Here is a 27364-nt window from a genome sequence, read left to right as displayed (position 1 = left end):
CCCCTGGCCCTCCACCCTGTCACCTGTGACCAACTCTTATGCCCCATATAGTACAGCAGCGGAGGCTCCCTCCACACCTCAGGCCAGCCTCAGGTCCGTGTGCAGCAGTCCCCAGATGCCCAACAGGAAAACCTTATCCCCAGTCACCCAGGTGGCCTGAGCAGAGCCTGCCTCGTGACTCTTCAGCCCCAACCATGTACAACACTGATGTACACTGAACAGTGGGACAAGCCACCATCCAGCCATTCTCACACAGAAACATGACTTTCTGCAAAGATGATGTTCCCAATGAAGGACAGTGTAAACCACAACTGGGCAAGGCTGAGCTTGTCAAGGAAGGGAGGAAGCAGGCTGATGGCAGGAGGAGGGTGAGGGGCCACTTACCCTTTGTGCCAAGCAGCAGGGAAGAATCCACCTGCTTGCCTGGAAGAGAACGCACAGTGTGCAGTGAGCTCACAGCCCCCACCCCACAGAGCTGCCCCCAGGGGTCCCTCAGCCAAGGCCTCCACGGGGAGCTCTTTCTGAGGGACTTACTTCTACCTCTTGTCAGGCTTAGTTGCCACTGTGGAGGGCCCAAGGACAGCATTCCCAAGGCCTTCAGATTTTAGGGATGGGGAGATGGATGGGGGTTCTCAAGGATGGGGCTTCTCCGCCAACAGCAGCTTCCTGGGCTGAGGGACCCCAGACTCACGGAAGCAGCGGAGCATGCACGCCTCCTCAGAGAGGTAGCTGTTCTTATTGCCCCGGCACCCTCCATAGATGAAGTTGTCGCAGGAGTTCCTCTCCACGTCAAAGTACCAGCGTGGGAAGGCCGCACGGCAAGGCCCAGTGACTGCCTTGGCAGTGCAGTATTCTGGTAGCAAGACAGCCCAAGGAATACAAATTAGCAGGGTATGCAAAGAAGGGAAGCAGGGCCGGGCGCAGTGGCTCAAGCCTGTAATCCCAGCACTTTGGAAGGCCGAGGCAGGTGGATCACGAGATCAAGAGATCGAGACCATCCTGGTCAACATGGTGAAACCCAGACTCTACTAAAAATACAAAAAATTAGCTGGGCATGGTGGCGCATGCCTGTAATCCCAGCCACTCAGGAGGCCGAGGCAGGAGAATTGCCTGAACCCAGGAGGTGGAGGTTGCGGTGAGCTGAGATCACGCCATTGCACTCCAGCCTGGGTAACGAGCGAAACTCCATCTCAAAAATAAAAAAGAAGGGAAGCAAGCTAGAACGTGATCGCGGGGGCTCCTGGCTCCAGCCAATGGAGAAACTTCTCTCTGGTAGAGAAGCCTGTAAATTACCGCCAAGGCCAGCCCAGCCACTCTGACATGCTGCTCCGAGGGCTACATGACGGCTTCAGAGCTGAGACTGCATTACTTTGAAGACTGCCCTCTACCAGGCCCTGTTCTAGGCCGTTTACATGCAGTGGCTGAGTCTCTATGAGACCCGTGAGGGACCCTTCATTTGATACATGGGAACTCTGAGGCAGGTCAACAGTCATGTGCCCACAGCCAAGCCGCTGCTGAGAGGTGCAGGGATAGTGCAGACTCCAAAGCCATGTACCAGGCTGCACCTCTAAAGCACATCTCCTTCCTGCTGCTGAGGCATCCATGTGGGGCCTATCACCTTGACCCCGATCGCAGGGGGCTGCCACCACCCAGGGAGGGGGAGCCCTGCTCTACAGCCTCCTCAGTGGAAATCCACAACTGTCTCTCAAGACCTAACTAACAATTCTCCTGCCTCAGCTTCCTGAGTAGGTGGGACTACAGGTTTGTGCCACCATGCCCGGCTCATTTTTTATATTTTGAGTAGAGACCGGGTTTCACCGTGTTAGCCAGGATGGTCTCAATCTCTTGACCTCATGATCAGCCCAGCCAGCCTCCCAAAAGGCTGGGATTACAGGCATGAGCCACCTCACATGGCCTCTTTGGAGTTTTACCTTCATAGTTGAACATATCGCTGGAGTGGTCATCAGAGTCCTGCCTTCTGGGAGCTGAAACACAAACGTGTGTGTCAGGGAGCCTGGGCCAGACACAGGACACGGGCCTAGTTGGGGCTGGGGCTGGAAGGGCCCACTGAGGAGAGTGGACACCACGCCTTTAAGGAGGGGTGTGGAGCCCCTTCCATGGGCAGCTCTGCTGTGTCACCCCAGCCATAATGAGCTCGCTCTACACACACACTGAGAGCAATAGATGAGGCAGCCCAGCAACCACCTCAGGGTTCCTATAGAAACCACGCCCGCGACAGCTCCTAATGGGATGAGGAATACAGTCTCGATCACACTTTCTAATACAGTGAGAGGAAAATGTTCCTCTCCAACAGAATGGAAACCAGAGCTGGCATGCAAGGGGCTAGCGGGGAACAAACAGGGAGCCAGGCAGAGCAATGCAGGGACAGGCATGGGACTCCTGGCCTAGCAAAGCTGGAAAGTGGCCACCCTAACACCCCAGCATTCTGCAAGCCAGCTGCCCAACAGCTGCTGAGCTACAGTGCACTCAGTGGGCAGTGGCTGCTGGGAGAGTCCCATCCTTCAGTGGGGGCGCGGTACAGTCCTCCCCTCCATGGCAGCCTCCCAAAGCCCATGGCCTGGGGACTGCCCTGAGAGTGCATTTGCTACCTGGCAGTGCATCGGGACCACTCACCCCAGGCGCCTGATGCAGTCTTTAAACCATAAAGGAGGAATGGCGCAGCGGCCGCCAGCACTACAAAGCAAGCTAACACACATCTTGAGATCATGCACTGCAGTGGCGGGGAGGCGGGGGTGGCAGAGGACAGAGGTCGCTCACAGGGAAGGGGACAGCGATGACAACAGAAAGCAAAGGAAGTAGAGGAGGCAGAACGGGCAGACGGGCAGACAGGCAGGGAGTGGAGCCAGCACAGCAGCTGAACTGCACAGCAAGGAGGGGCCTAAGCCTCACGAGCAGAAGCCACCTCCATCCCCTGTCTTCCAGGAGGAGGTAGGGGCCAGCCAGGAAGTGCTGCAGGATCCCCGGCACCTCTGTCAGCTGGATAGTGTAAACTCCCCCATGTAAGGATACTGGAGCCAGAAGCCAGCAGCCAGGCAGAGCCCCTGGTTTGCCAATTTTGAGTCAACAGAACCACAAGAGGGAAGCCTGTGACAGTTCCCAAATTGCAAGTGTCCTTTCACAATGACCCTCGGTGGCCTCACTCCATCTTGGTCTCTTTAAGAACCTACCACTTGGGACAGAGGAATCTGCTGCATTCCTGCTGATGGCCAGGTCACCCGTGGCATTCTCTGCAAGGGGACAAATAAACAGCACAGTGAGAAAGCACCTCCAAGACTGCCGGCGACAAAGAATGAGCTGGCCCTGTGTGCCTCTCACCACAGCCTCCATTTCTCCCTTGCAGGAAACTTCAACACGCATGCCAGACCACAACGAGCCCGTCACAACTTGGAAATAAGGAACTAAGATTACCTCCTTTAAGAGGTAACTTTAAGAGAAAACTTTAAGATTAACTTGCAAAGATGTTCAAAGTGATTTTAAAGGGACAGTGACTTGGCCAGGTATAGTGGCTCACACCTGCAATCCCAGCACTTTGGGAGGCTGAGGCAGATGGATCATCTGAGGTCAGGAATTTCAGAACGGCCTGGCCAACATGGCTCTATTAAAAATACAGAAGTTAGCCAGGCGTGGTGGCGCATGCCTGTAATCCCAGTTACTCAGGAGGCTGAGGCAGGAGAATCTCTTGAACCCAGGAGGCAGAGGTTGTGGTGAGCCGAGATGGATGGCATCACTGCACTCCAGCCTGGGTGACAAGAGTGAAACTCTGCCTCAAAAACAAAAAACAAAACAAACAGAAAAAAACCCAGTGACTTCCAGGGTCAAATAATCTGCTTAACCATATCAACTCATCTAACGAATTCAGCTGTAATCCTAGTGCTTTGGAAGGCTGAAGGGTCATGGGGGGGCCTCACTTGAGGCTGGGAGTTTGAGAACAGCTTGGGCAACATAAAAAGACCTCATCTCTTTAAAGAAAAAAAAATTTTTTAAGGTGAATATAATAAATTTTACATGGCATTTATTTTATCTCCTACACCTTGTCCAAGACGGAGGGAAGCCTGGCTCCCCTGCGTCCTCAGGGCTGGCCTAGCCTGATGCTGTTAAACGGTCACCTGCAAACCAGCTCCCCTCGTTCTGCCTCTCTGTTCATCAGGCGGTCTTCTGGCCATTGGGCTAGAGAGTTGCCTATGTGGACTAAAGGCACAGGCCCGGGACACGAGTGCCTGCTCCCTGGGTAGCACTGATTCTCATGATAAACTAATACCTTGGCATTCTCATTCTCACTTGCCCTCCCACAGAGCTTGCCTGCCTGGGAGAGAATATGCCGGCAAAGGACACCGGGAACTAGCAGCCCGCACAGTTTTTAGCTCTTTACAGACTCACATGGGGGCGCCTTGAGAGACATACATCACATCCAGTCAGATGCCAATATGTGCTTTCCGGACCCGCAAGGTGGGGCCTGACTCCAGAAAGACGGCTAACCTGCCTGCTCTCGGCAACAAACAGCCACATCCCCTGGCTGATGCTCACTGTCCACAGCCTGAGTTCTCAATACTTCAACTCCCTTCCTGAGGAGATAAGGAATAGCCAGGATGGACACATACATTTGCTAAAGTCAACTCTTGACTGGGATAACTCAGAAAAGGTAGCAAAAAATATTTCTACCAAGTCCTCCTTCATACTGAAACACAGCAGATGATAGAAAAATACAGTAACTGGGTCACGTATGGTGGCTCACAGCAACAACGTCAAGTCATCGAAAAAAAGTTAGAAATATTTTTATTTATGTTTTAATTAAAGACCAGTGTAATAGTTTGGGTATTTTCCCCCCGCAGTTAAAGGGAAAATGTTTAGCCAGGCGCAATGGCTCATGCCTGTAATCTCAGCACTTTGGAAGGCAAGCGGATTGCGTAAGCTCAGGAGTTTTAGACCACCTTAGGTAACATAGTGAAACCCACCTCTGCAAAACATACAAAAATTAGCCGGTGTGAGAACGCGTGCCTGTAGTCAGTCCCAGCTACTCGAGAGAATGAGGCACAAGAATTACTTGAACCCAGGAGGCAGAGGTTGCAGTGAGCCGAGATCACTCCACTGTACTCCAGCTTGGGTGACAGAGCAAGACTCCATCTCAAAATAAAATAACATAACCCAAATACTCAGGGAATAAGAGGGGCAGCCCTGTTGGAGTGGATCGAAAAGCCTCTGCTCAAGAAGGCAAGGCTACTTCCTCCTTGGTCTGCTCTGAGACTTGGAGTCAGAGGTGGGAGAAAGGAAGCTGGGTCATGCTGGCCCCTGTCGTCTCACTGCCTCTCTGGGAAGAGGAGGAGGGAGGGTCCGCTGTGAAACCACTGTGCAGCCACCAGGACATTCACACAGTGCCTGTTTCTTCTGCTTTTTAAACCACCACCCAGATTCCACTGTCAAGAACTAATAAAGAGCAGAAGTATCCACATTCCAGTCAATAAATTGTCTCTAAATAGCAAAACCTGGCTGGGCACAGTGGCTCACGCCTGTAATCCCAGCGCGTTGGAAGGCCCAAGTGGGAGGATCACTTAAGGCCAGGAGTTCAAGACCAGCCTGGGTAACATAGGGAGATCCCGTCTCTACATAAAATTTCACAATAAGCAAGGTGTGATGGCATGTGCCTGTTGTAGTCCTAGTTACTCAGGAGGCTGAGGTGGGGGGATCTGCTTGAGCCCAGGAGGTGGAGGCTACAGTGAGACCCTGTCTAAAAAAAAAGCAAAAGCTCCAGCTACCACTGTCTTACCTGTGACAGCAGCACATTTCTTGAGACACTCCTCCTTGCTCAGGTGATTATTGCTGTTTCCGTCACAGCCCCCATACACAAACAGCTGACAGGATCCGTCAGTGACATTGTACCACCACCTAGGCATGGAGGCCCGGCATCTGCCCACCACCTTCGAAGCCAGGCAAAAGTCTGCAACAAAAAGCACAACCCTGTTAGCTTGGCAGGGCAATCCTGGCAATGACGGACCCACACAGAGCTGTTCAAGGATTCACCAGGAGAATCAAAGCCTTGAGTTGCAGCAGTTCCTCTGAGCTGTTTCCCAAGCCCAGATGGCCAACAGACCTACTCAGTGCTTCTTTCCTTGCACAGGGAAGAAACACATCACCCAACAACAAAGACCCAACCCACCCACTGAACTGTATTTCAGTTGCGTGCTTTGTCCCCTGTTCACATTATTGAAGACGTGCACATCCAATGTAGAACCATGACCGTATTTATTTATTTTGGAGACAAGAGTCTCACTCCATCGCCCAGGCTAGAGTGGCTCAATCTTAGCTCGCTGCAACTTCTGCCTCCTGGGTTCAAATGATTCTTGTGCCTCAGCCTCCCGAGTGACTGGGACTACAGGCGTGCGCCACCATGCTGGGCTAATTTTTTTTGTACTTTTAGTACAGATGGGTTTCACCATGTTGCCCAGGCTGGTCTTCAACTCCTGAGCTCAGGCAATCTGCTCGCCTTGGCCTCACAAAATACTGGGATTATAGGCATGAGCCACCGTGCTCAACAGAAACATGACTTTTAAAGGCAAAAAAAAGAAAAAAAAAAAACCAAACAGAAACAAAAACAGACTCCAGGACTCTTCTGGATGCTGCCCCATCCCACAGGGCTAAGGAGAGCTTGGTGCTGAAAGGTTAGAGCCGGAGAAGTGAGGCCGGGAAGGAGGGTGCTGTCAGCACCCTCGGGAGTCCTCACGTGCACTTTTCCTAACCTTTCCTATCCACTCTCTGCCCAGGCAGGCCACAGGACAGTCAAGTTGCTGAAAGAGCCTCAGAAGGAAGCTTTTTTTAATTTATTGCATTTTAGGTTTTGGGGTACATGTGAAGAACATACAAGATTGTTGCATAGGTGCAAACGTGGCAGTGTGATTTGCTGCCTTCCTCCCCTTCACCTGTATCTGGTATTTCTCCCCATGCTCTCTCTCCCCAACTCCCCACCCCCCGCTGTCCCTCCCCTATTCCCCCCAACAGACCCCAGTGTGTGGTGCTCCCCTCCCTGTGTCCATGTGTCCTCATTGTTCAACACCCGCCTATGAGTGAGAACATGCGGTGTTTCATTTTCTGTACTTGTGTCAGTTTGCTGAGAATGATGTTCTCCTTTTTTTTCTTTTTAAATTTTTGTTCTCTTTTTTAGCTCTGACACAGGTCAGAAGAAAGAAGCTTCTTAACTCTAGTGCCTGCAGCCCCACCCGTGGCTCCAAAGATAACACAGGTCCTACCCCTGCACCAGGGCTTGTTATAGCTCCTATCTGGGCACACCAAAAAGGGCCTGGGTTTCAAGGTGCCCTCAAATCTGGCCCTACTTTGGTAAAAGGGAAACAAAAGCCAGAAACATTTCTTGCAAAAGGTCAATACTCCATTTTAAGAGAGAGAAAGAAACAATTGCTAGAAGCATTACCTGCACCAAAATAAGCCTTTCCACTGGAAGGAGGGGAAGCAACCCGAAAAGAGTGAATGGCCTGGCTGTGTGGCTCTAAGTCTGCTCCTGTATCACGGTATCACCCCGCCCTAACCCTGGGCTCCACCACCGCTGCCTGCTCAGCACAAGGGCATTCCAACCTGAGCAGGGCCTGGCACAGGGTGCTTGATAAACACGTCTCAAACAAGAGCATCCCGAGCCAAATGCTTGCTTACATGTTGTCATTTACTCCTCGCTAGTTGTTTTCATGTTTGTTAGGTTTATTTCGCCCACTGGGGATATATCTTCTGTTGTGTCTCCCAAAATATGTCACAGTGATGGGCATGAAACCAGATGTTCCACAGAACACTAATCCACAGACAAAAAGGTTGGTACTGTGCAAAACACACACGCACATATATGCCTCCAAGGAAATCCCACAGACACCAACAAATCACACGCAAGTAGCACGCATAAAAAGCATTCTGAACCAGGAATTCCCTATCATTTGAAGAAAGCTAACCATAAAAAGTCACCCGTTAGAAAGTACCTTATCTAGATACTTCATATGAATGAAAGTGTACAGTATGTCCATAAAAGGCATCAATAGACACAGGAAGTAGATGAGTGGTTGCCAGGTACTGGGGGTGGGAATGGGGAGTGACGGGTACAGGGATCTTTAGGAGATGATGAAAATGTTCTAAAATTGGATTGTGGCAATAGCTGCACAGCTCTGTAGAAGATGCTAAACATCCTTGGATGATATACTTAAAATGAGTGATTTTATGATATATAATTTTTTTTTTGAGACAGAGTTTCACTCTTGTTGCCCAGGCTGGAGTGCAATGGTGTGATTTCGGCTCACTGCAACCTTCACCTCCTGGATTCAAGCAATTCTCATGCCTTAGCCTCCTGAATAGCTGGGATTACAGTCGTGTGCCACCATGCCCATCTAATTTTTATATTTTTAATAGAGACAGGGTTTCCCCATGTTGGCCAGGCTGGTGTTTAACTCCTGACCTCAGGTGATCTGCCCACCTCAGCCTCCCAAAGTGCTGGGATTACAGGCGTGAGCCACTATGCCTGGCCTATGTAATTGTTTATCTCAAAAACAATAGAGTCTTCCTCTGTCATCCAAGCTGGAATGCAGTGGCAGGACCATGGGTCACTAAAGCCTTGCCTCCTAGGCTCAAGCGATCCTCCCACCTCAGCCTCCTGAGTAGCTGGGACTACAGGCGGGGGGGAGGGAAAAAAAAGGAAGTTTTTTTTTTTTAATAGGGGCACCTTTTATCCATTACACATCAACCAGAACCAGCCGGGTGTGCACCTGGAGCAGGTACAATATGCCAAAGGTCACAAAACACACAATCAACAAGGCCCAGAGAAAACAGCAGGAGGAGGTACTCTGGTGTGTGACTCAGCCCAGCCCAAAGCTGGGAGCAACACTGCCACCAACAAGATGAGATGAAGAGGAACCACCTGGGACCCAGTTATGATCCAAAGCTGAAAACAGCATCAAGGCAGGAGCACCCAATGGCTGCAGGAGTCAGCAGCCTCCCCGCTGCCCTGGCAGACACTCGGCTGCTTTTGTGTCCTGGCTTCCTGAGCAGTGTCAGACACAGCGTTTGTCCACCATAAACCTGAGAGGGCAACTGTACACCTTAAATGGGTGAATCGTATGAAATGTGAATTATACCTCAAAACAAAAACCAATAACCCGAGGGAGGGCCCAACAACACAGGGCAGCCAGGCAGGAACCACCAGACACCACACCTGAGAATGAAGCAGGGTGACCCACAGTATCACGGCAGGAATTTGGTAACTTTTCATAAGCAAGGGTGCCAGGTACATGTGGCATGTACAGACGCCTGAGAGTGTTAGGAGAAAAAATGCCTATCGAGGGATGGATGGCTGTTACCTGGGTGAATTCAACCCTGCCCAGAACCTGGCCATCATCTTTACAGGTGCAGACATGCACTCTTGCCGGGGCCCTGGTGCTGAGGAGACACAGGAGCGCTGGCCCCAGCTAACAGTGCACAGGATACATGAGGCCACAGCAGCAGGTGATGAATCTACAGCAAGAACATCAGCGCATTCTGTCAAGCACATGGACTTTCCCTCTTGTTGCTCAGGCTGGAGTGCAGTGGCACAATCTGAGCTCACTGCAACCTCCACCTCCTGGGTTAAAGCAATTCTCCTGCCTCAGCCGCCTGAGTGGCTGCGATTACAGGCGCCCACCATCGCACCCAGCTAATTTTTATTTTTTTAGTAGAGACGGGGTTTTGCCATGTTGGCCAGGCTGGTCTCAAACTCCTGACCTCAGGTGATCTACACACCTCGGCCTCCCAAAGTGCTGGGATTAAGGGTGTGACCACTGCACCTGGTTGACACTTCCTTTCTGGGTTGCTGCTGTGGGCCAGCACCTCTTCTAGCCTGGACACTTTCTGTCGACATGCTGGGGCCTTCGTGACAAGTCTTGTGAGCCTGGGAAGCCATTCCGTGTCTAGACAGCTACTCACAACTGCTCTAAATATTACACATTGACTCAGTAGTTTAAGTTTCAGAAAACAGCCTTATTTTCAGGTTCCTTGGGTAAAGTAGGAAGGAAAGACAGCATTTCACTGTTGTCCTAGGAGAATTCAGAAATGTCTCTTTATGGCCACAGTGGTTCACGCCTGTAATCCCAGCACTTTGGGAGGCTGAAGCAGGCAGATCACCTGAGGTCAGGAGTTCGAGACCAGCCTGGCCAACATGGTGAAACCCCGACTCTACTAAAAATACAAAAATTAGCTGGGCATAGTGGCACGTCCCTGTAGTCCCAGCTACTTGGGAGGCTGAGGCAGGAGAATCACTTGTGCCCAGGAGACAGATGTTGCAGTCAGCCAAGATTGTACCACTGCACTCCAGCCTGGGGAACAGAGCAAGACTCTGTCTTAAAAATAAACAAATAAATAAAAATAAACATCTCTTTTTTAAGAGCGAACTTGTGTGCAACGGCTGCAAACAGCAGCTTCCTTGGTAGTGTAGTGCAGCCTGTTTCTTGTATGGGTTGCTCTAAGGGGCCTTGGACACAAGCCTTTCAGATGTATGTTCATGTCTCTGACCTTGTACCACTCCAGTGTAGGCTCCAAACAGGCATGCGAGGTACGTTTGGAAAGCCCTAGGACACTGGCCAGGGTTCACATTGGCCAAGTTATCATGTCCATCTGCACCAAGCTGTAGAACAAGGAGCATGTGATGGAGGCCCTGCGCAGGGCCAAGTTCAAGCTCCCTGGACGCCAGAAGATCCACATGTCAAAGAAGTGGGGTTTCACCAAGTTCAATGCCAATGAATCTGAAGACATGGCGGCTGAGAAACAGCTCATCCCAGATGGCTGTGGGGTTAAGTACATCCCCAGTTGTGGCCCTCTGGACAAGCGGCGAGCCCTGCACTCATAAGGGCTTCCACTGTGCTGCTCCCTCTTAATATTCACCAATAAATTTACTTCCTGTCCCAAAAAAAAAGGAGAACGCTTGGACTAAAAACACATTATGTCTGAAAGACAGAAGTTGGCAGTTGTTGAAGCCGGATGATGGTGCATTGGGGTTTATAACACTTTCACTACTTTGTATATATTTGAAAATTTTTGTAATAAAAATAGAATTTTTGTTTTTGACATAGAGTTTCGCTCTTGTTACACCAGGCTGGAGTGCAGCGGCACAATCTCGGCTCACTGCAACCTCCGACTTCAGGTTTCAAGCGGTTCTCCTGCCTCAACCTCCAGAGTAGCTGGGATTACAGGTGTCTGCCACCATGTCTGGCTCATTTTGTATTTTTAGTAGAGACGGAGTTTCTCCATGTTGGTCAGGCTGGCCTCAAACTCCTGGCCTTGGGTGATCTGCCCGCCTTGGCCTCCCAAAGTGCTGGGATTAACAGGCGTGAGCCACTGTGCTCGGACAAAATAATAATTTTTTTTTTAAACCCAAATTTCATTTGAGCAAAAGAGTTCTAAGTAGCAGATTAATTGGCTGAAGTTAGGTCCAACTGAGACTAAATTTAGCCATGTCCTTACTAGTTAGGACACACATCCTTCTGTGAATCTGGAAGGAAGCTCCCTGCTGAAAGTAAATCATCTCGCTTTGTCACATGCTTTCACTAACTGAATTGCTTTTAAGCATCTATGATGTCAACTTTACTTTCAGGCTTGAGAGAAGTAAAGTCATGAAAAGGGATTTTGTTTGCTCATTGGTTTTAATGGAGGCAGTGTTCCTTCAGGAAACACAGGCCATATAGTATTCACTTCCACCACAAACAACAACAATGCATTTTCTCATTCACTGTTCTCCAAAGAGCTTGCCATTTATTTATTTATTTATTTAGAGACTGAGTCTCACTCTGTCACCCAGGCTAGAGTGCAGTGGCATGATCACAGCTGACAGCAGCCTCAACCTCCTGGGCTCAAGCGATCCTCCCACCTCAGCCTCCTGAGTAGTTGGGACTACAGGCACGAACCACCATGCCTGGCTAATTTTTTTTTTTTTTTTGTAGAGATGGGGGTCTCACCATGTTGCCCAGGCTGGTCTCAAGTGATCCTCCTGCCTTCATCTCTGCAAGTGCTGGGATCATAGGCGTGAGCCACAGCACCTGGTCGCAATACTTCTTGCCTTTGCCAAGCATGATGCCTGGCATATCATGTGCCCTACCTCTAACAGTCACAATAAAACTGTGAATCAAGTAGTAATACCCCTGCTTTACAAATGAGAATGCTGAGACCTGAGGTGATTAAAGGGAGGCAAGCAGCAGTGCCAGGATGAGCTCACAGAGGTCTGATGAGCGCCCAGGGGCTAACATGACCCTTCAGACTGACGGGAAGAAAAAGCCACAGCATCAACAGGCAGTAGAAAAACACAACGAGGTTGCCTACAAGCCAAAACATTCCTCAGGGTCTTTATCACAATCGGAGGGCTCACCAAGGCCAGGCCCTCGGCCAGGCCTCTGTTTTCAGTCACACTCAATGACAGGGTCACGGACAGCAACATACCAAAGGAAACGGCCAAGGCTGATGAGGACTGGGCTGGACACATATTTAGAAAGCTATTCTTTAATGAGGAATTCTATTATTACAAAATGACAAAATGCTATATTGGTCTTAAAACAGTATTGGGAAGCAATCATGAAAAACATGACTCAAGAGCTATTTTGTATGCACATAAATACTAGGGCAAAATTAAGTACATTCTGTATGTTTCCAAAATGCAGATGGACAAACAGGAAAATGCTGAAAGGAACCAAATTTGGATGAACTCTTAAGTTTCAGAATATCCAAGCAAAAGTAGAATTCCTGCCTTTAGGGAAGAGTAACTTTCTTTTGGAAAAGCATCAGAAATGGCTAAAGGCACACATCAACTGAAATATGAACCTCCCTTAGAAACTCCTGGCAGGTATTCTCAACAGCTGTTGTAAAACTGCAAAACACACGGGTCTTTGTGAATGACGTCTTGAAGAACAGGTTCCTCTGGATCTGAAGTCACTAGAGCTTTAACCAAGACCATCAGCCAGCGACTGAGACAACAACTACAGCCAGCTGGATAGATCTGCTGTCACCCTCAGAAGGACATTACAGAATTCTGGGGGGCGTCCCAAGTACTACCAATCTAATCTAATTTTACAGATTTTAAAAGACAGTACTGGGCTGGTGGCTCACACCTATAACCCCGGCGCTTTGGGAGGCCAAGACAGGCCAATTCCTTGAGCTCAAAATACCAAAAAAAGTGGGGTGTGGTGGTGTACACCTGTGGCCCCAGCTACATGAGAGGCTAAGGTGGGAGGATCACCTGTGCCAGGAGACAGAGGATGCAGTGAGCTGAGACTGCACCACTGCACTCAGGCCTGGGTAACAGATGAGACCCTGTCTCAGAAATAAAAAAAGACAGGCCAGGCGCAGTGGCTCAAGCCTGTAATCCCAGCACTTTGGGAGGCCGAGGCGGGTGGATCATGAGGTCAAGAGATCGAGACCATCCTGGTCAACATGGTGAAACCCCGTCTCTACTAAAAATACAAAAAATTAGCTGGGCATGGTGGCGCATGCCTGTAATCCCAGAACTCGGGAGGCTGAGGCAGGAGAATTGCCTGAACCCAGGAGGTGGAGGTTGCGGTGAGCCGAGATCGCGCTATTGCACTCCAGCCTGGGTAACAAGAGCGAAACTCCGTCTCAAAAAAAAATTAAATAAATAAAAATTTAAAAAGACAGATGAGATGGTACTGTAATCATTTTTCAAAAATGCATAATTGCAGCTGTGTCTGCTTTGCAAAGTACTTTAATGAAGTATTTCAACTATGCTGAGTACAGAAAATACCCCATGTGTAGTATGTCCACATCTCAATGTCATCAAATTTTAATATATTTCAAGGAGTAAGATATATATGAAGAGGCTGGGTGGGCGGATCACTTGAGGTCAGGAGTTCGAGAGCAGCCTGGGAAAAACGGTGAAACCCCATCTCTACTAAAAATAAAAAAACAAAATTAGCTGGGCTTGGTGGCGGGCGCATGTAGTCCCAGCTACTCAGGAGGCTGTGGCGGAAGAATCGCTTGAACCCAGGAGGGGGAGGCTGCAGTGAGCTCAGATCGCACTACTGCACTCTAGCCTGAATGACAAAGCAAGACTCTGTTCTCCAAAAATAAATAAATAAAACATGGATAGAGCAGAAACCCTTTGCATACCCCTCATTCCGTCACATTTGCTCTGCCTCAGCCAAATTAACCTCCCACCACCTTGAACTTGGTGTTTTCTTTTATTCATGTTTTATATTCATTAAAACATGCAAAATAACATTCCTAGGCTTCTAGTTATTGACACACTCCCATGAGTGCTCTGGGCTGAGGCACCAGAGCTTCTTGCCTCACCATATGCAGGACAGGAAAGCCCAAAGCCACTCCTGAAATGCTTCTCCTCCTCCTGCTCCACCCATATGTTTTTCTAGAACAAGGGGCTGCAAATGTTTTCCATAAGAGGCCAAATGGTAAACAAAGGCAGCAATTGTCCTGCCCATCAGTGTATGATCACACAAAGAATCTCATAATCAGTGGGAAAAATGATAAAAATTTTTGTCACTGGGCGAGGTGGCTCACACCTGTAATCCCAGCACTTTGGGAGGCTAAGGCAGGTGGATCACGAGGTCAGGAGTTCAAGACCAACGTGGCCAACATAGTGAAATGCCATCTCTACTAAAAGTATAAAACTTAGCCAGGCATGGTGGCACGCGCCTGTAGTCCCAGCTACTAGGGAGGCTGAGGCAGGAAAATCGCTTGAACCCAGGAGGCGAGGTTGTGGTAAGTCGAGATCATACCACTGCACTCCAGCCTGGGCAACAGAGCGAGACTCTGTCTCAAAAGAAAGAAAAATGAAAAATTTTGTCAAACTAGGCATGGCAGCTCATACCTGTAATCCTAGCACTTTGGGAGGCCAAGGAAGGAGGATCATTTGAGGTCACAAGTTTAAGACCAGCCTGGGCAACATAGTGAGACCCTGTTTCTACAAAAAATAAAAATAATTTTTTTGGCCAGGCGCGGTGGCTCACACCTGTGGTTAGGATTTCAAGACCAGCCTGACCAACATGGCGAAACCCATCTCTACTAAAAATACAAAAATTAGCTGGCCATGTTGGTGCACTCCTATAATCCCCGCTACTCAGGAGGCTGAGGCAGGAGCATCGCTTGAACTGGGGAGGTGGAGATTGTAGTAAGCTGAGATGGTGCCGTTTGAGACAGGGTCACCCAGACTGGAGTGCAATGGCACGATCTCGAATCACTGCAACCTCTGCCTCCTGGGTTCAAGCGATTCTCCTTCCTCAGCCTCCCCAGTAGCTAGGACCACAGGAGTGCAGCAACACACCTGGCTAATTTTTGTTTTTTTGCCTTTTTTTTTTTTTTTTTTTTTTTGAGATAGAGTCTTATTTTGTTGCCCAGGCTGGAGTGCAGTGGTGTGATCTTGGCTCACTGCTACCTCCGTTCCCCCAGGTTCAAGTGATTCTCCTGCCTCAGCCTCCTGAGTAGCTGGGATTACACATGACTGCCACCCTGCTCATTTAAGTGTTTTGTTTTTGTTTTTAGTAGAGATGGGGTTTCACCATCTTGGCCAGGCTAGTCTTGAACTCCTGACCTTGTGATCCACCCTCCTCAGCCTCCCAAAGTGCTGGGATTACAGACGTGAGCCACCACGCCTGGCCTAATTTTTGTGATTTCGCTGTGTTGGCCAGGCTGGTCTTGAACTCCTGACCTCAAGTGATCTGCCCACCTCAGCCTCCCAAAGTGCTGGGATTACAAGTGTGAGCCACCTTAGCCAAAAACACTACAGCACACCTTTTCCTAAAAACTACTCTCCTCTTTTCATTAAAGCCACTTGGAATTCTAGGGATAGTAGCCAAGGAGAAATTATTTGCTACAAAAAACCCCAGACATTGGAAGATCATATTTTACACAGAAAAGTAGGATAGGCTACGGGCCACTCCTCTGAATCAAAAAGCAAAGAAAGCTCTGAAGAGTCATCTAATCCAAGAGTTTCAGAGAACAGGGGCAACTCTTACTAGATCCATAAAAGGCCTGGTGTTCACAGACTTTCGACAGCTGAAAATTCACCCACCATGGAGACATTTTGTTCGTGCTGGCACACAGGGCATCCACACAAGGGAATACTCAGAACTGTTTAAATACACAAATACAGTCAGCTGATTAGCAATGAAAAAAATGATAAAAATAATGAAATACGCGAATGTGTATGTGCCAGGAGAGAAAAATGACTAAGACGGAAAAAAAGGAAAAGAATGGTTAATATATTGATTCAGGATACATGCATTAATCTACCTTTAGAGAAAGGTACAAGAGGAAGGAAGGAAGCTTTTATATTGCTTTTCATTTTTCTTTTTTTTTTTCTTGAGACAAAGTTTTTTGCTCTTGTTGCCCAGGCTGGAGTGCAATGCCACAATCTCAGCTCATGGCAACCTCTGCCTCTAGAGTTCGAAAGATTCTCCTGCTTCAGCCTCCCAGGCTGGGATTACAGGCATGTACCACCATACCTGACCAATTTTTTTTTTTTTTTGTATTTAGTAGAGACAGGGTCTCACCATGTTGGTCAAGCTGGTCTTGAACTCCTGACTTCAGGCAATCTACCCGCCATGGCTTCCCAAAGTGCTGGGATTACATGCATGAGCCACTGTGCCTGGTCTAAATTATTTTATTGATTTTTATTTTTGAGACAGAGTCTTGCTCTATTGCCCAGTCTGGAGTACAGTGGTGCGATCTCGGCTCACTGCAACCTCCACCTCCCAGGTTCAAGCAATTCTCCTGCCTCAGCCTCTCATGTAGCTGGGACTACAAGCACCTGCCACAACAGATGGCTAAATTTTTTTGGCATTTTTAGTAGACACAGGGTTTCACCATGTTGGTCAGGCTGGTCTTGAACTCCTGACCTCATGATCCTCCCGCCTCCGCCTCCGCCTCCCAAAGTGCTGGGATTATAGATGTGAGCCACCCAGCCCAAAATTTTTTTTTTTAGAGCAGGTCTAGGTTTGCAACAAAATTAAGAGAACAGTACAGAGATTTCCTGTATCCTTGCTGCCCTGACACAGGAAGAACACTTCTTCTTTTCCATCTGCATCATTTAAAACAGTTTCAGTCTTTTTTCTTTTGAGACGGAGTTTCGCTCTTGCTGCCCACGCTGAAGTGCAATGGCGCAATCTTGGCTCAGTGCCACTTGTGCCTCCCTGGTTCAAGCGATTCTGCCTCAGCCTCCCAAGTAGCTGGGATTACAGGCACGTGCCACCACGCCTGGCTAAGTTTTTGTATTTTTGGTAGAGATGGGGTTTCACCATGTTGGTCAGGCTGGTCTCAAACTCCTGACCTCAGGTGAGCCACCTGGCTAAGCCTCCCAAAGTGTTGGGATTACAGGTGTGAGCCACAGTGTCTGGCCTAGTTTCAGTATTCTAATATTGTGAATGCAGTATTGTTATTTTTTTTTAAGAGTCAACAGTGGTTTTATCTGGGTACTAAAATGTAGTCCTTCGTGTTGGCTTAAAATTTTTCAGTTAACAAATTTAGGCAGGGCATGGTGGCTCACGCCTGTAATCCTAGCACTTCAAGAGGCTGAATGGGATGATGGCTTGAAGCTAAGAGTTTGAGACCAGCCAGGGCAACCCAGTGAAACTTCACCTCTACAAAAATGTTTTTAAAAATTAGCTGGACATGATGGGATGCACCAGTAGTGCCAGCTACTAAGCGGGGGGCTAAGGTGGAAGGATCACTTGAGCCTAGGAGGTGGAGGCTGCAGTAAGCCATGATCGTGCCACTGTACTCCAGCCTGGGTGACAAAGCAAGACCCTATCTCAAACAATAACAAAAAAGGGCCCAGCATGGTGATGTACCCCTGTAATCCCAGCACTTGGGGAGGCCAAGATGGGTGGACTGCTTGAGCCCCAGATACAACAGAAGGAGGTGTTAACGGCTACCCTGGGACATAACGGTAGCATGAATTGGAATTGTCCAGAGTAAACTGGGCCCACTGACTGGGGATATAGTTCTTGTCCTCCAGGGTTTTGCAATTAAGCTGGAGCCACAAAACTCATATGGATAGAGAAAAATTACAGAAGGTAGAAGATTATAATCACACCCTCAATTCAAAGGGCTTGTAAGCCATACAAGGTGCAAAGGAACTGGCCAAATAAATGCTTTGGTATAGGGGAGGGACGCAATAAGGAAGAGTCATTTGTTTTCATTTATTTATTTTTTTTTTTTAATAAAGACGGGCTTTCACCATGTTGGTCAGGCTGGTCTTGAACTCCCAACCTCAGATGATTCCCCCACCTTGGCCTCCAAAGTGCTTGGATTACAGGCGTGAGCCACCACGCCCAGCCAGAAGAGTCATTTGTAAAGTGTGTAGGGCAGATTAGCAGAAAGAGCCTGCAACCTGAGCTGTTCCAGCGAAGGACCTGTGAGCACTTTAATCCCTGGCTGCTTCACACAAGCCAGCTGTGCTACCTGGGGTGGCTTTCCTCTGTGCTTTTTTCCTCCTTCATAACAGGTTAACAATAACACATGCAATAAATGATGAATAAACCCCATGTTTTGTTATTCAGTAAGCCCATATTATCTGATTCAGGTATGACTAATTTTAAAAATCATGCAGATTTTTCACCAGGCACAGTGGCTCACACCTGTAATCCCAGCCACTCAGGAGGCTGATACAGGAGGATTGCTTGAGCCTTGGAGTTCAAGGCTGCAGTGAGCTATGGATGCATCCCGCAATTCAGCTTGGGCAACAGAGTGAGAGATAATGCCCATCTCTAAAAAAAAAAAAAAATTAATTAAGTTAAAAAAAATTTTTTTAATCATGCAGATTTTAGAGGCTTAGGACGATAAGGCAAAGCTCGATTATGAAGTCATCATGTCCCTTTGGGTTAAGGTGAAAGACTGGGAATGTTAGCCAGACAACTATCTTGAGGACATTATAAATAGCCCAAGCAGGAGTGAAGGTGTGTCTGCACGTGATCTATGCCTGCTCTGGAGCTAGTTAGAATAAAAAGTTTCTGGCAAGTTTGTTAACAGAGTCCCCTTTTCTGACCTCTCTCCAGCCCAGTTTCCTGCATGGAATGTATCATTAATCTTGTGGCTATTTTGCCAATCGCTTGTCTGGGAAATGGCATTTGCTCGCTGTAACTTCAATTGACTTGTGAATGATAAAGCGCCAAGACTCAGTCGGCTTTCTCTCCACAGGCCCCGTGGAGATAGGTTCATGTGCTTGCAGATTCATTTCCTAAAAGCAATGCAAATGGGAAGTTTTTCTCTAACCCACATTACCAACATACAAGTGCTGTGGTCCAGGTGCGATGGCTCATGCCTGTAATCCTAGCACTTTGGGAGGCCGAGGCAGTCGGATTGCCTGAGTTCAAGACCATCCTGAGCAACATGGTGAAAACCCCGTCTCTACTAAAATACAAAAAATTAGCCAGGCATGGCAGTGTGCACCTGAGGCAGGAGAATTGCTTGAACCCGGGAGGCAAAGATTGCAGTGAGCCAAGATCACACCACTGTACACCAGCCTGAGCAACAGAGCAAGACTCTATCTACAAAGAAAAAAAAAAAAAAGAGCCATGTGTGATGACTCACACCTGTAATCCCAGCACTTTAGAAGGCTGAGGTGGGTGGATCACTTAAGGTCAGGAGTTCGAGACCAGCCTGGCCAACATAGTGAAACTCTGTCTCTACTATAAATTTAAAAAAATAAAAAAATTAGCTGGGCATTGTGTCATGCCCCTCTAATCCCAGCTACTTGGGAGACTAAAGCAAGAGAATCACCTGAGTCTGGGAGGCAGAGGTTGCAGTGAGCCACTGCACTCCAGCCTGGGCAACAGAGCAAGACTCCATCTCAAAAACAAAACCAAAAACAAAAGAGTGTTACGAAGACTAAAAGACTTTTTAATCCATTATAAGTGCTTGAAGCAGTATTTGGCACAGAAGGTTCGTTTCTGTTTTTGAGACAGGGTCTTCCACAGCTACTGGTCTGCAGCTGTTCTTACAGTAGCGGTTGTGACATTCCTCTGTGGGAAAGAAACTGTTAACACAATTCAACACCTCTTTCTTAGCAAAACAGAAAGTGGGCATTGTGTGACAGACACAAGAGAGAAAAAAGTGAGGAAAAAAAGAGAGACAGGGTCTTGCCCTGTCGCCCAGGCTAGATTACAGTGGTACAATCTTGGCTCACAGCAGCCTCCACCTGTGCTCAAGTGATCCTCCCACCTCAGCCTCCAAGTAGCTGGCACTACAGGCATGTTCCACCATACCTGGCTAATTTTTGTATTTTTTGTAGAGGCAAGGCTTCACCATGTTGCCCAGGCTGGTCTCAAACTCCTGGGCTCAAATGATCCGCCTGCCTCAGCCTCCCGAAGTGCTGGGATTACAGGCATGCGCCACAGAGCCCAGCCTGTGATTGTATTTTTTATGAAGAAGACAAGACTTATAAAATAGAGACAGTCAGAATAAAGATAAACAGAATGACACATTTCACTAGGAAGTCCAACCAGAGAGGATAAGGAGGAAGAGCGTACAGAGGTCAGCAGTACTACCTCAAGCCAAACCAATGATTTTTTTTTTCTTTTTTTTTTTTTTCATGGGAATCATCAAACCATAAAAACCAATGATTCTTATCTTCACCTAGAGGAAGACAATGGCAAACCACCCAAGTATCAAAGTCCTATATGGCTACAAGAACAGGACATGCTGGGCTGGGAGGCAGAAAGCCAGAGGGAGGGACTGGTGGAAAAAAGAAACACCAGAATAAACGAACCAACACAAACCCACCTTGCTTTCCATACCCACCTGCACTTCAAGTATCTTTTCACCAAAGAATGAATGAGAGCATCTCAAAAAGAGGTACTTAGGCCAGGCACAGTGGCCTGCAATCCCAGAACACTGGGAGGCCAAGGCAGATCACCTGAAGTCAGGAGTTCGAGAAAAGAGGTACCGAATGGCAGGAGGTACTGAGCTTATTTCAGTTCTACCAAGCCAAATTCCAAAGGTGATATTTATTGTGCAATCAGCCTCATTTACTTATTTACTTATTTAGAGAGGAAGTCTCACTCTGTCACCCAGGCTGGAGTGCAGTGGCATGATCTTGGCTCACTGCCACCTCAAACTCCCTAGATTCAAGCAATTCTCCTGCCTCAGCCTCTTGAGTAGCTGGGATTACAAGTGCCTGCCACTGTGCCCGGCTAATTTTTGTATTTTTAGTAGAGATGGGGTTTTCGACATCTTGGCCAGGCTGGTCTTGAGCTCCTGACCTTGTGATCCACTCACCTTGGTCTCCCGAAGTGCTGGTATTACAGGTGTCAGCCACCACGCCCGGCCAATCAGCCTTATTTTAAGGTGAGCTATAAATCTACCTACTTTGGTTAGCTGGCTAGGTTCTACATATTCGAGTGCTTCTGTTTCCAGTACAGAAAGCTACCAACTAACCATCTTCTCGAGAGTTGGGTGTCTGGAAGTTTTCATTATTGAGACAAGTAATTCACAACCTTTCAAAAAACAACCCAGGTATTTATGAGGAAAGAACATTTACAATTACAAATCCAACTTAAGTTATAAGGCTCATAAAATCTTGGTGTTTCAGATGTAAAATCTTGGCATTTTCTATATAAAATATTTAGATATCAATGTTTACATTTCAGGCTGGGCACTGTGGCTCATGCCTGTAATCCCAGCACTTTGGGAAGCCAAGGTGGGTGCATCACCCAAGGTCAGGAGTTCAAGATCACCCTGGCCAACAAGTTGAAACCCTCATCTCTAATAAAAATACAAAAGCAATGAGCCGGGTGTGGTGGCACACTTCTGTAGTCCCAGTTACTCGAGAGACTGAGGCAGGAGAATCACTTGAACCTGGGAGGTGGAGGTTGCAGTGAGCTGAAATTGCACCACTGCACTCCAGAGCTGGGCGATGGAGTAAGACTCCCCATCTCAAAAAAAAAAAAAAAAAAAAAATGTACATTTCATAAACCATCAGCACAATGCAAGCCATCACCATTCTTGCCCACTGTCACTCCAAATTCCGCTCTGAAACAGGACTATTAAGTCTACCCTCACCTCAATCCAAAACAAGAGCGCAGGCAGCCCATCTGATTAACAGGGAAGGAAACAAGCAGTTTCAAAGTCTTCCAAGGACCCGTCCACGTTAATTCACACTCAGGCAACCTTCACCTTCTGCAAATCACAGACCATTTTCAGAACGGAGGAAAGCTCTCGGACCCTCACTCTAGAATGGCGTTTCTCAGCCTTTTTTCATTACTACCGTCCCTGCAAGGAGACTTTTTGGACATGTTTTTCCTAATTGCCCGTGAAGTTTTAATACCACAGACATACTAGATATATCTATTCACGTAGAGCAGCCCTTCAAAAGGTCACAAACTACTGTAGCATCCTTTCTTCCCCCACCCCTTCAAGAACACGCCATAGACTCTAAACGACAAACTATCACATACAAAATTTTTTTGAGATGGGGTCTCGCCCTGTTGCCCAGGCTGGAGTGCAATGGCATGATCTCAGCTCACTGCAACCTCCACCTCCTGCGCTCAAGCAATTCTCCCACCTCATCCTCCCATGTAGCTGGGATTACAGGCTGACTACTTTTTTGTATTTTTGGTTTCACCATGTTGAAACTCCTGAGCTCAAGCAAACCACTTGCCTCAGTCTCCCAAAGCATTGGGATCAAAGGCGTGAGCCACTGCGCCCTGCAATAGCACATAAAATTTAAGGCCTTCAGATTAAGGGAATTCTGAAGCCGTGGACCCTGGGCCCAGTCAGGAATCACTGGGAGCTCCATCTCCCAACAGGTGTGTGTAAAACATGTGAATTTTTGCCCTCATTTCTAAAATGGCTTCTAATCATAAAAAGCTCTTCAAAGTAACTAAACTCTAGCTCGTACTTCATCCTGCCAAGGAAAATAGAAGTAAAAGTAAATAAACTGCAAAGGTCCTGGGCCTCGGCATCAACATCAGCACTTCTTTTCAGGGACTGTTCAGGAAGATGTTGCCAGAAACAACCCGTGAAATGACACTTATGAGAAGGATCTTGTAAGACATCGGAACCCACAGTCTAACGGCCACACTAGCATGTCCAGTGGGCCAAGGCCTCCTGAGGTGAATGAAGCCATGTCGGCATTACTCCTGCTGGGCTGTCTCCGGCCTCACATGAGCCACAGGCTTAGCGTCCCTCATTCAGCCTCCCCTGTCAGCCTCCAGACACAGCAAACAGAAGCTCTGCATGCGTACTGCAAATGGCTGGTGACGGGTAAAATGAGCAAAAGGATGGGGAGCAGGGTGAAAGAGAAGAATTGTGCTTTCTCCATCACAGGCTGAGCTCTCAAATACTGACCAGGGCAATGCAATGTGTCTGGTGGAAAGGGGTCAGTCTCCCACAGACACCTAAAGGCAAGACCCTCAACCTTTTTTAGGAACCAAATTTTCCTTTTTTTTTTTGAGACAGAGTCTCACTCTTGTTGCCCAGGCTGGAGTGCAATGGTGCAATCTTAGCTCACTGCAACCTCCACCTCCTGGGTTCAAGCAATTCTGCCTCAGCCTCCAGAGTAGCTGGGACTACAGGTATGTGCCACCACGTCTGGCCAATTTTTGTATTTAGTAGAGCAGTGTTTCTCCACGTTGGTCAGGTTGGTCTTGAACGCCCGACCTCACGTGATCCACTCGCCTCAGCCTACTGAAGTGCTGGGATTGCAGGCGTGAGCCACTGCGCCTGGCCAGGAACCCCATTTTTAGTGCTAAGTACACCAACCCTGACACTCACCACCAGACATACACTCGATGTGTTCATTTATTGTACTGTCTTCCTCTCATTATGACATGCCTGCCATGGATGGGGGAGGGGTCTGTCTATTTTGTTCAGTGCTCTATTCTGAGAGCTAGAAATGGTGCCTGGCCATTGGTGGGTGCTCAATAAACACGTGCTGACTGTACCAGTGAATAAGATCTCAAACGACCCTGGAACCAAACTGCCTTGCCTGCAAGCAGGACAAGCTCCCCTTCTATGGAGGATTAAGAATAATGTGAGACGCTGCTTTAGAGAATTCCCAGCTGAAGGCCAACACCAGCTTTACTTCAGCTCTTCTGTCATCTTATCTCTGACCGCCAGCGTCACAACTATGGGGGTGAGGAGGAAAGGAAAGAAAGGGTGGCAACTAATAACATGTTTATGGAATGTGCTGGAAAGCTAACCTATTAGTTAAGGTTCTGAGGACACTGTAATTAACCCAAGAGGTCCATGGATTTCAAAAATCCCTTGAAAATGCAGGAGAGGGCCAGGCGTGGTGGCTCACACCTGTAATCCCAGAACTTTGGGAGGCCAAAGCAGGCGGATCAGGAGGTCAGGACCCCAGCCTGGCCAACATGGTGAAACACTGCCTCTACTAAAAATACAAAAATTAGCTGGGCATGGTGGCGCAAATCTGTAGTCCCAGGTACTTGGGAGGCTGAGGCCGGAGAATCACTTGAACCCGGGAGGCAGAGGTTGCAGTGAGCCAAGATCATGCCACTGCACTCCAGCCTGGGCAACAGAGCAGACGTCTCAAAAAAAAGAAAGTGCAGGAGAAGGTTCTCCAGTGAGTGCTGCCCTACTTGCCTCCAGTGGAAATTCCCAAGAAGAATCAACAAAGGACCCTGAGCCAAGTAACCATTAACACAGGTTCTGATGCCCAGGGCCAGGCACAAAGTTATTGGCAGCAAGGACCACTCTAAAGGACCCTTTCAGTTTCTATTCTGAGGAGGAAATACATTATCTGGCCTTGTGTTGATCAACGTTACACATTTCAGGACCCTCCAAATACCAGGATTTACCACCTGGGTGGGAAAAGGAAAAAAAAAATCATGTTTATTTGCTGCTACCTGATAAAAGGATTTCCCCTAACAGCCATCACACACACACACACACACACACACACACACACACACACTCATATTCCTTCATTCTCTCTCTCTCTCTCTCACTCACTCACTGTAATGTGCAATTTATAAAGACCTTTAGGCATTATCTACCTTTTACTAAATGGAGCATATGTTTACGGTAGGGGTCACAAGCCAAAGGCTACAGAGATAGAGGGCAGGCAGCTGTGGAGACGAGGCAGGCTGAGTGAATATCTACAGGCTGGGGAGTGGTTTATGTCCTGCCTGAAAAAGGCACTCAGCTCCAGCCCGAGACTGCTGGGCAGGAAAACAGACCTGTGTTCTGATCCCATTCCATTACATCTTCATGTCTTTCAGACAAAGACAAAACCTACATTTTTTTTCTTTTACTTTTTTAAAGACAAGGTTTCTCCATGTTATTCAGGCTGGTCTTGAACTCCCAACCTCAGGTGATCCGCCCGCCTAGGCCTCCCAAAGTGCTGGGATTACAGGCTTGAGCCATCACGCCTGACCGCAAAACCTACATTTTTACATCTAAAAAAATCCCAATTCTGGAGAACGTACAAGTCATATAAAAGCTGCGTGAAGCTTCCTGGGAGTGGCCAGTTTATAATCTCTGTGTGCTTCCCACTGCAGACTACAACTGTCCCTATCGCTAGACCGGGGAGCTTTCTCACCTGGCACAAGCTCAGCTTCCCCTCCACCTCTGTCTGCAGAGGTTGGAGTCAGGACACTCTTTGCTGGGCCGTGTGCGGCCATCCACCTGTCCCTTCCCACCTGCCCTCACTACTCAGAGTCCCATCAACACATCAGTCATAGACCACATGATGCTAGACACAAGAAGCCCTGACCCAAGTTAACCCTCACTCTCACAGGGTGGCAGTGGGGCCTCCTTTGTCCCTATCTCCCCTCCGCCAACTCCTGGGACCTCTGGTGGTACTCAGGACTGGTCTTCAGCCAGTCTTCTATGTCTTCAATCTCTCCGCTGAACATTGCTGCCACCCTCTTACCTAACTGGAATCTCCCCTGAGGACACACCTCCTGGGGCCCTTCCAAGTGGGGAAGTCTCCTTGCTTCTGGGAGCTGCTTCTGAACTGTTTCTCTTCACCCTCCCCAAACCCCCATCTGGGAAACCCTTATCATCAGAGTAAATCATTCCCTACCCCACCTGGTGAGTTATCTGCCAACCCAGACAACTATTCCTTTCTTCCTAACTTTAGCTGAGGGCCTGCCGCCTCTCCGGCTCCTCTGGCTTCTTGGTCCCTAGACCTCCAGCTGATCTCATCCCACCCTCACCCCCATCCCCATCCCTCTCAGGGTCACACCTAGACCCACCTCAGTAACTGCCACCTCTTCAGAACCTCCCTCTCCTGCATCTCACTCACTGCCCACTGCATCCTGTCGGCTTCACTCCCTTCAGGACCTCAACTCCAGCAGTCTACTGGCCCCACCACCTCGGCCCTCTGCCCCCTCATGTCTCCACACAGAACAAATTCCTTGACCTACCCCATCCTCACTCCCTCACACATTCTCTGCTCACTCCTCTCGCACCACCGCACTCATCTGGCAGCACTGAGCTGCAGCAATGCCTCGCTCCCAGTGGATGACTCGCTTCCCGAGAAAACAGAGGCAATCAGGAGGGAGGGAGGAAAAAAAAAAAAATCAAACTGCCTCCTGCCTCGGATTAAGCTGTTCAAGCTTTCAAACAAACAGAACTTGTGATAAGTGAGGGCATGAGTTCACCCAGTCAGACATTAGTAATTCTGAAAGGTCAGTAGGTCCAGCTGGCGGCAGCAGTCAGGGAGACCACTCTGAACAGAGGCCTCTGCAGTGAGACCTGGCTTTGTCAATTACTACTGTCAAGTGACCTCGGACAAGGCGCATAACTTCGCCACTGCACCCGGCTGTTTTAAAGGTTAAAGGGCACATCCAAGCTCAGAGTAAGCACCAGAGGTAGCAAGAGGCCAGGTAACTGGAAGGTACATCCTAACGTAATTACTTCACCTGAAAAAGTCCAGCGGGGCCGTGCTGCCAAAATTCTGGTTCTGATTGCAAGAATGGTCAACGTCTGCATCCTGGACTCCCAGTCACCTACAGCCCAGCCTCTCCCCACCAATTCAATTGTTCCTCCTGCCTAGGGCATAGGGAAATTAACCACTCCCCAGAAATTACTACAGGTGATGACTTGGTGCCCACATATCCTGCTCTCTTTTTTTTCTCTCTTGAGAAGGAGTCTTGCTCTGTTGCTCAGGCTGGAGTGCAATGGCATGATCTCAAGAGATTCTCCTGCCTCAGCCTCCAGAATAGCCAGGACTACAGGTGCGCACCACCACAGCCAGCTAATTTTTGGTAGAGACGGGGTTTCCCCAAGTTGCCTAAGCTGGTCCTGAATTCCTGGCCTCAAGTGATCTGCCCGCCTCAGCCTCCCAAAGTGTTGGGATTACAGGCATGAGCCACCGCGCCTGGTTTTCTTTTCTTTTTTGGGGGGGGACAGA

The 27364-nt window shown here is 48.4% G+C and overlaps 1 protein-coding gene and 2 non-coding genes across 14 annotated transcripts in view; 2 read left to right on the top strand and 1 right to left on the bottom strand.

Annotated features, from left to right (window-relative positions):
• SPINT2 (serine peptidase inhibitor, Kunitz type 2) overlaps window positions 1-27364 on the bottom strand; it is a 37987-nt gene that overhangs the window by 1794 nt on the left and 8829 nt on the right. For 4 of the 12 annotated variants that reach the window (XM_078359258.1, XM_078359259.1, XM_078359263.1 and 1 more), the window contains exons 2-6: window positions 5783-5953; window positions 3189-3248; window positions 1932-1985; window positions 692-853; window positions 385-423 (exon numbers count right to left, since the gene is read on the bottom strand). In XM_078359258.1, coding sequence (XP_078215384.1) covers window positions 385-423; window positions 692-853; window positions 1932-1985; window positions 3189-3248; window positions 5783-5953 — 486 coding nt within the window. Of the gene's footprint in view, window positions 1-384; window positions 424-691; window positions 854-1931; window positions 1986-2634; window positions 2707-3188; window positions 3249-5782; window positions 5954-27364 lie in introns of all 12 variants that reach the window. The other 8 variants (XM_078359261.1, XM_078359262.1, XM_078359269.1 and 5 more) reach the window with 5 other exon arrangements.
• LOC144580956 (small nucleolar RNA SNORA70) lies at window positions 10380-10514 on the top strand. Its single transcript, XR_013531356.1, has one exon. It is a non-coding gene; the product is annotated as a small nucleolar RNA SNORA70 (small nucleolar RNA).
• LOC144580957 (small nucleolar RNA SNORA41) lies at window positions 19954-20086 on the top strand. The gene has a single exon (XR_013531357.1). It is a non-coding gene; the product is annotated as a small nucleolar RNA SNORA41 (small nucleolar RNA).

Source organism: Callithrix jacchus, chromosome 22 (assembly GCF_049354715.1).
Source record: "Callithrix jacchus isolate 240 chromosome 22, calJac240_pri, whole genome shotgun sequence".
NCBI classification, from domain to species: domain Eukaryota; kingdom Metazoa; phylum Chordata; class Mammalia; order Primates; family Cebidae; genus Callithrix; species Callithrix jacchus.
Note: the sequence above shows the minus strand (reverse complement) of the source record. Positions and strands in the feature narration are given on the sequence as shown.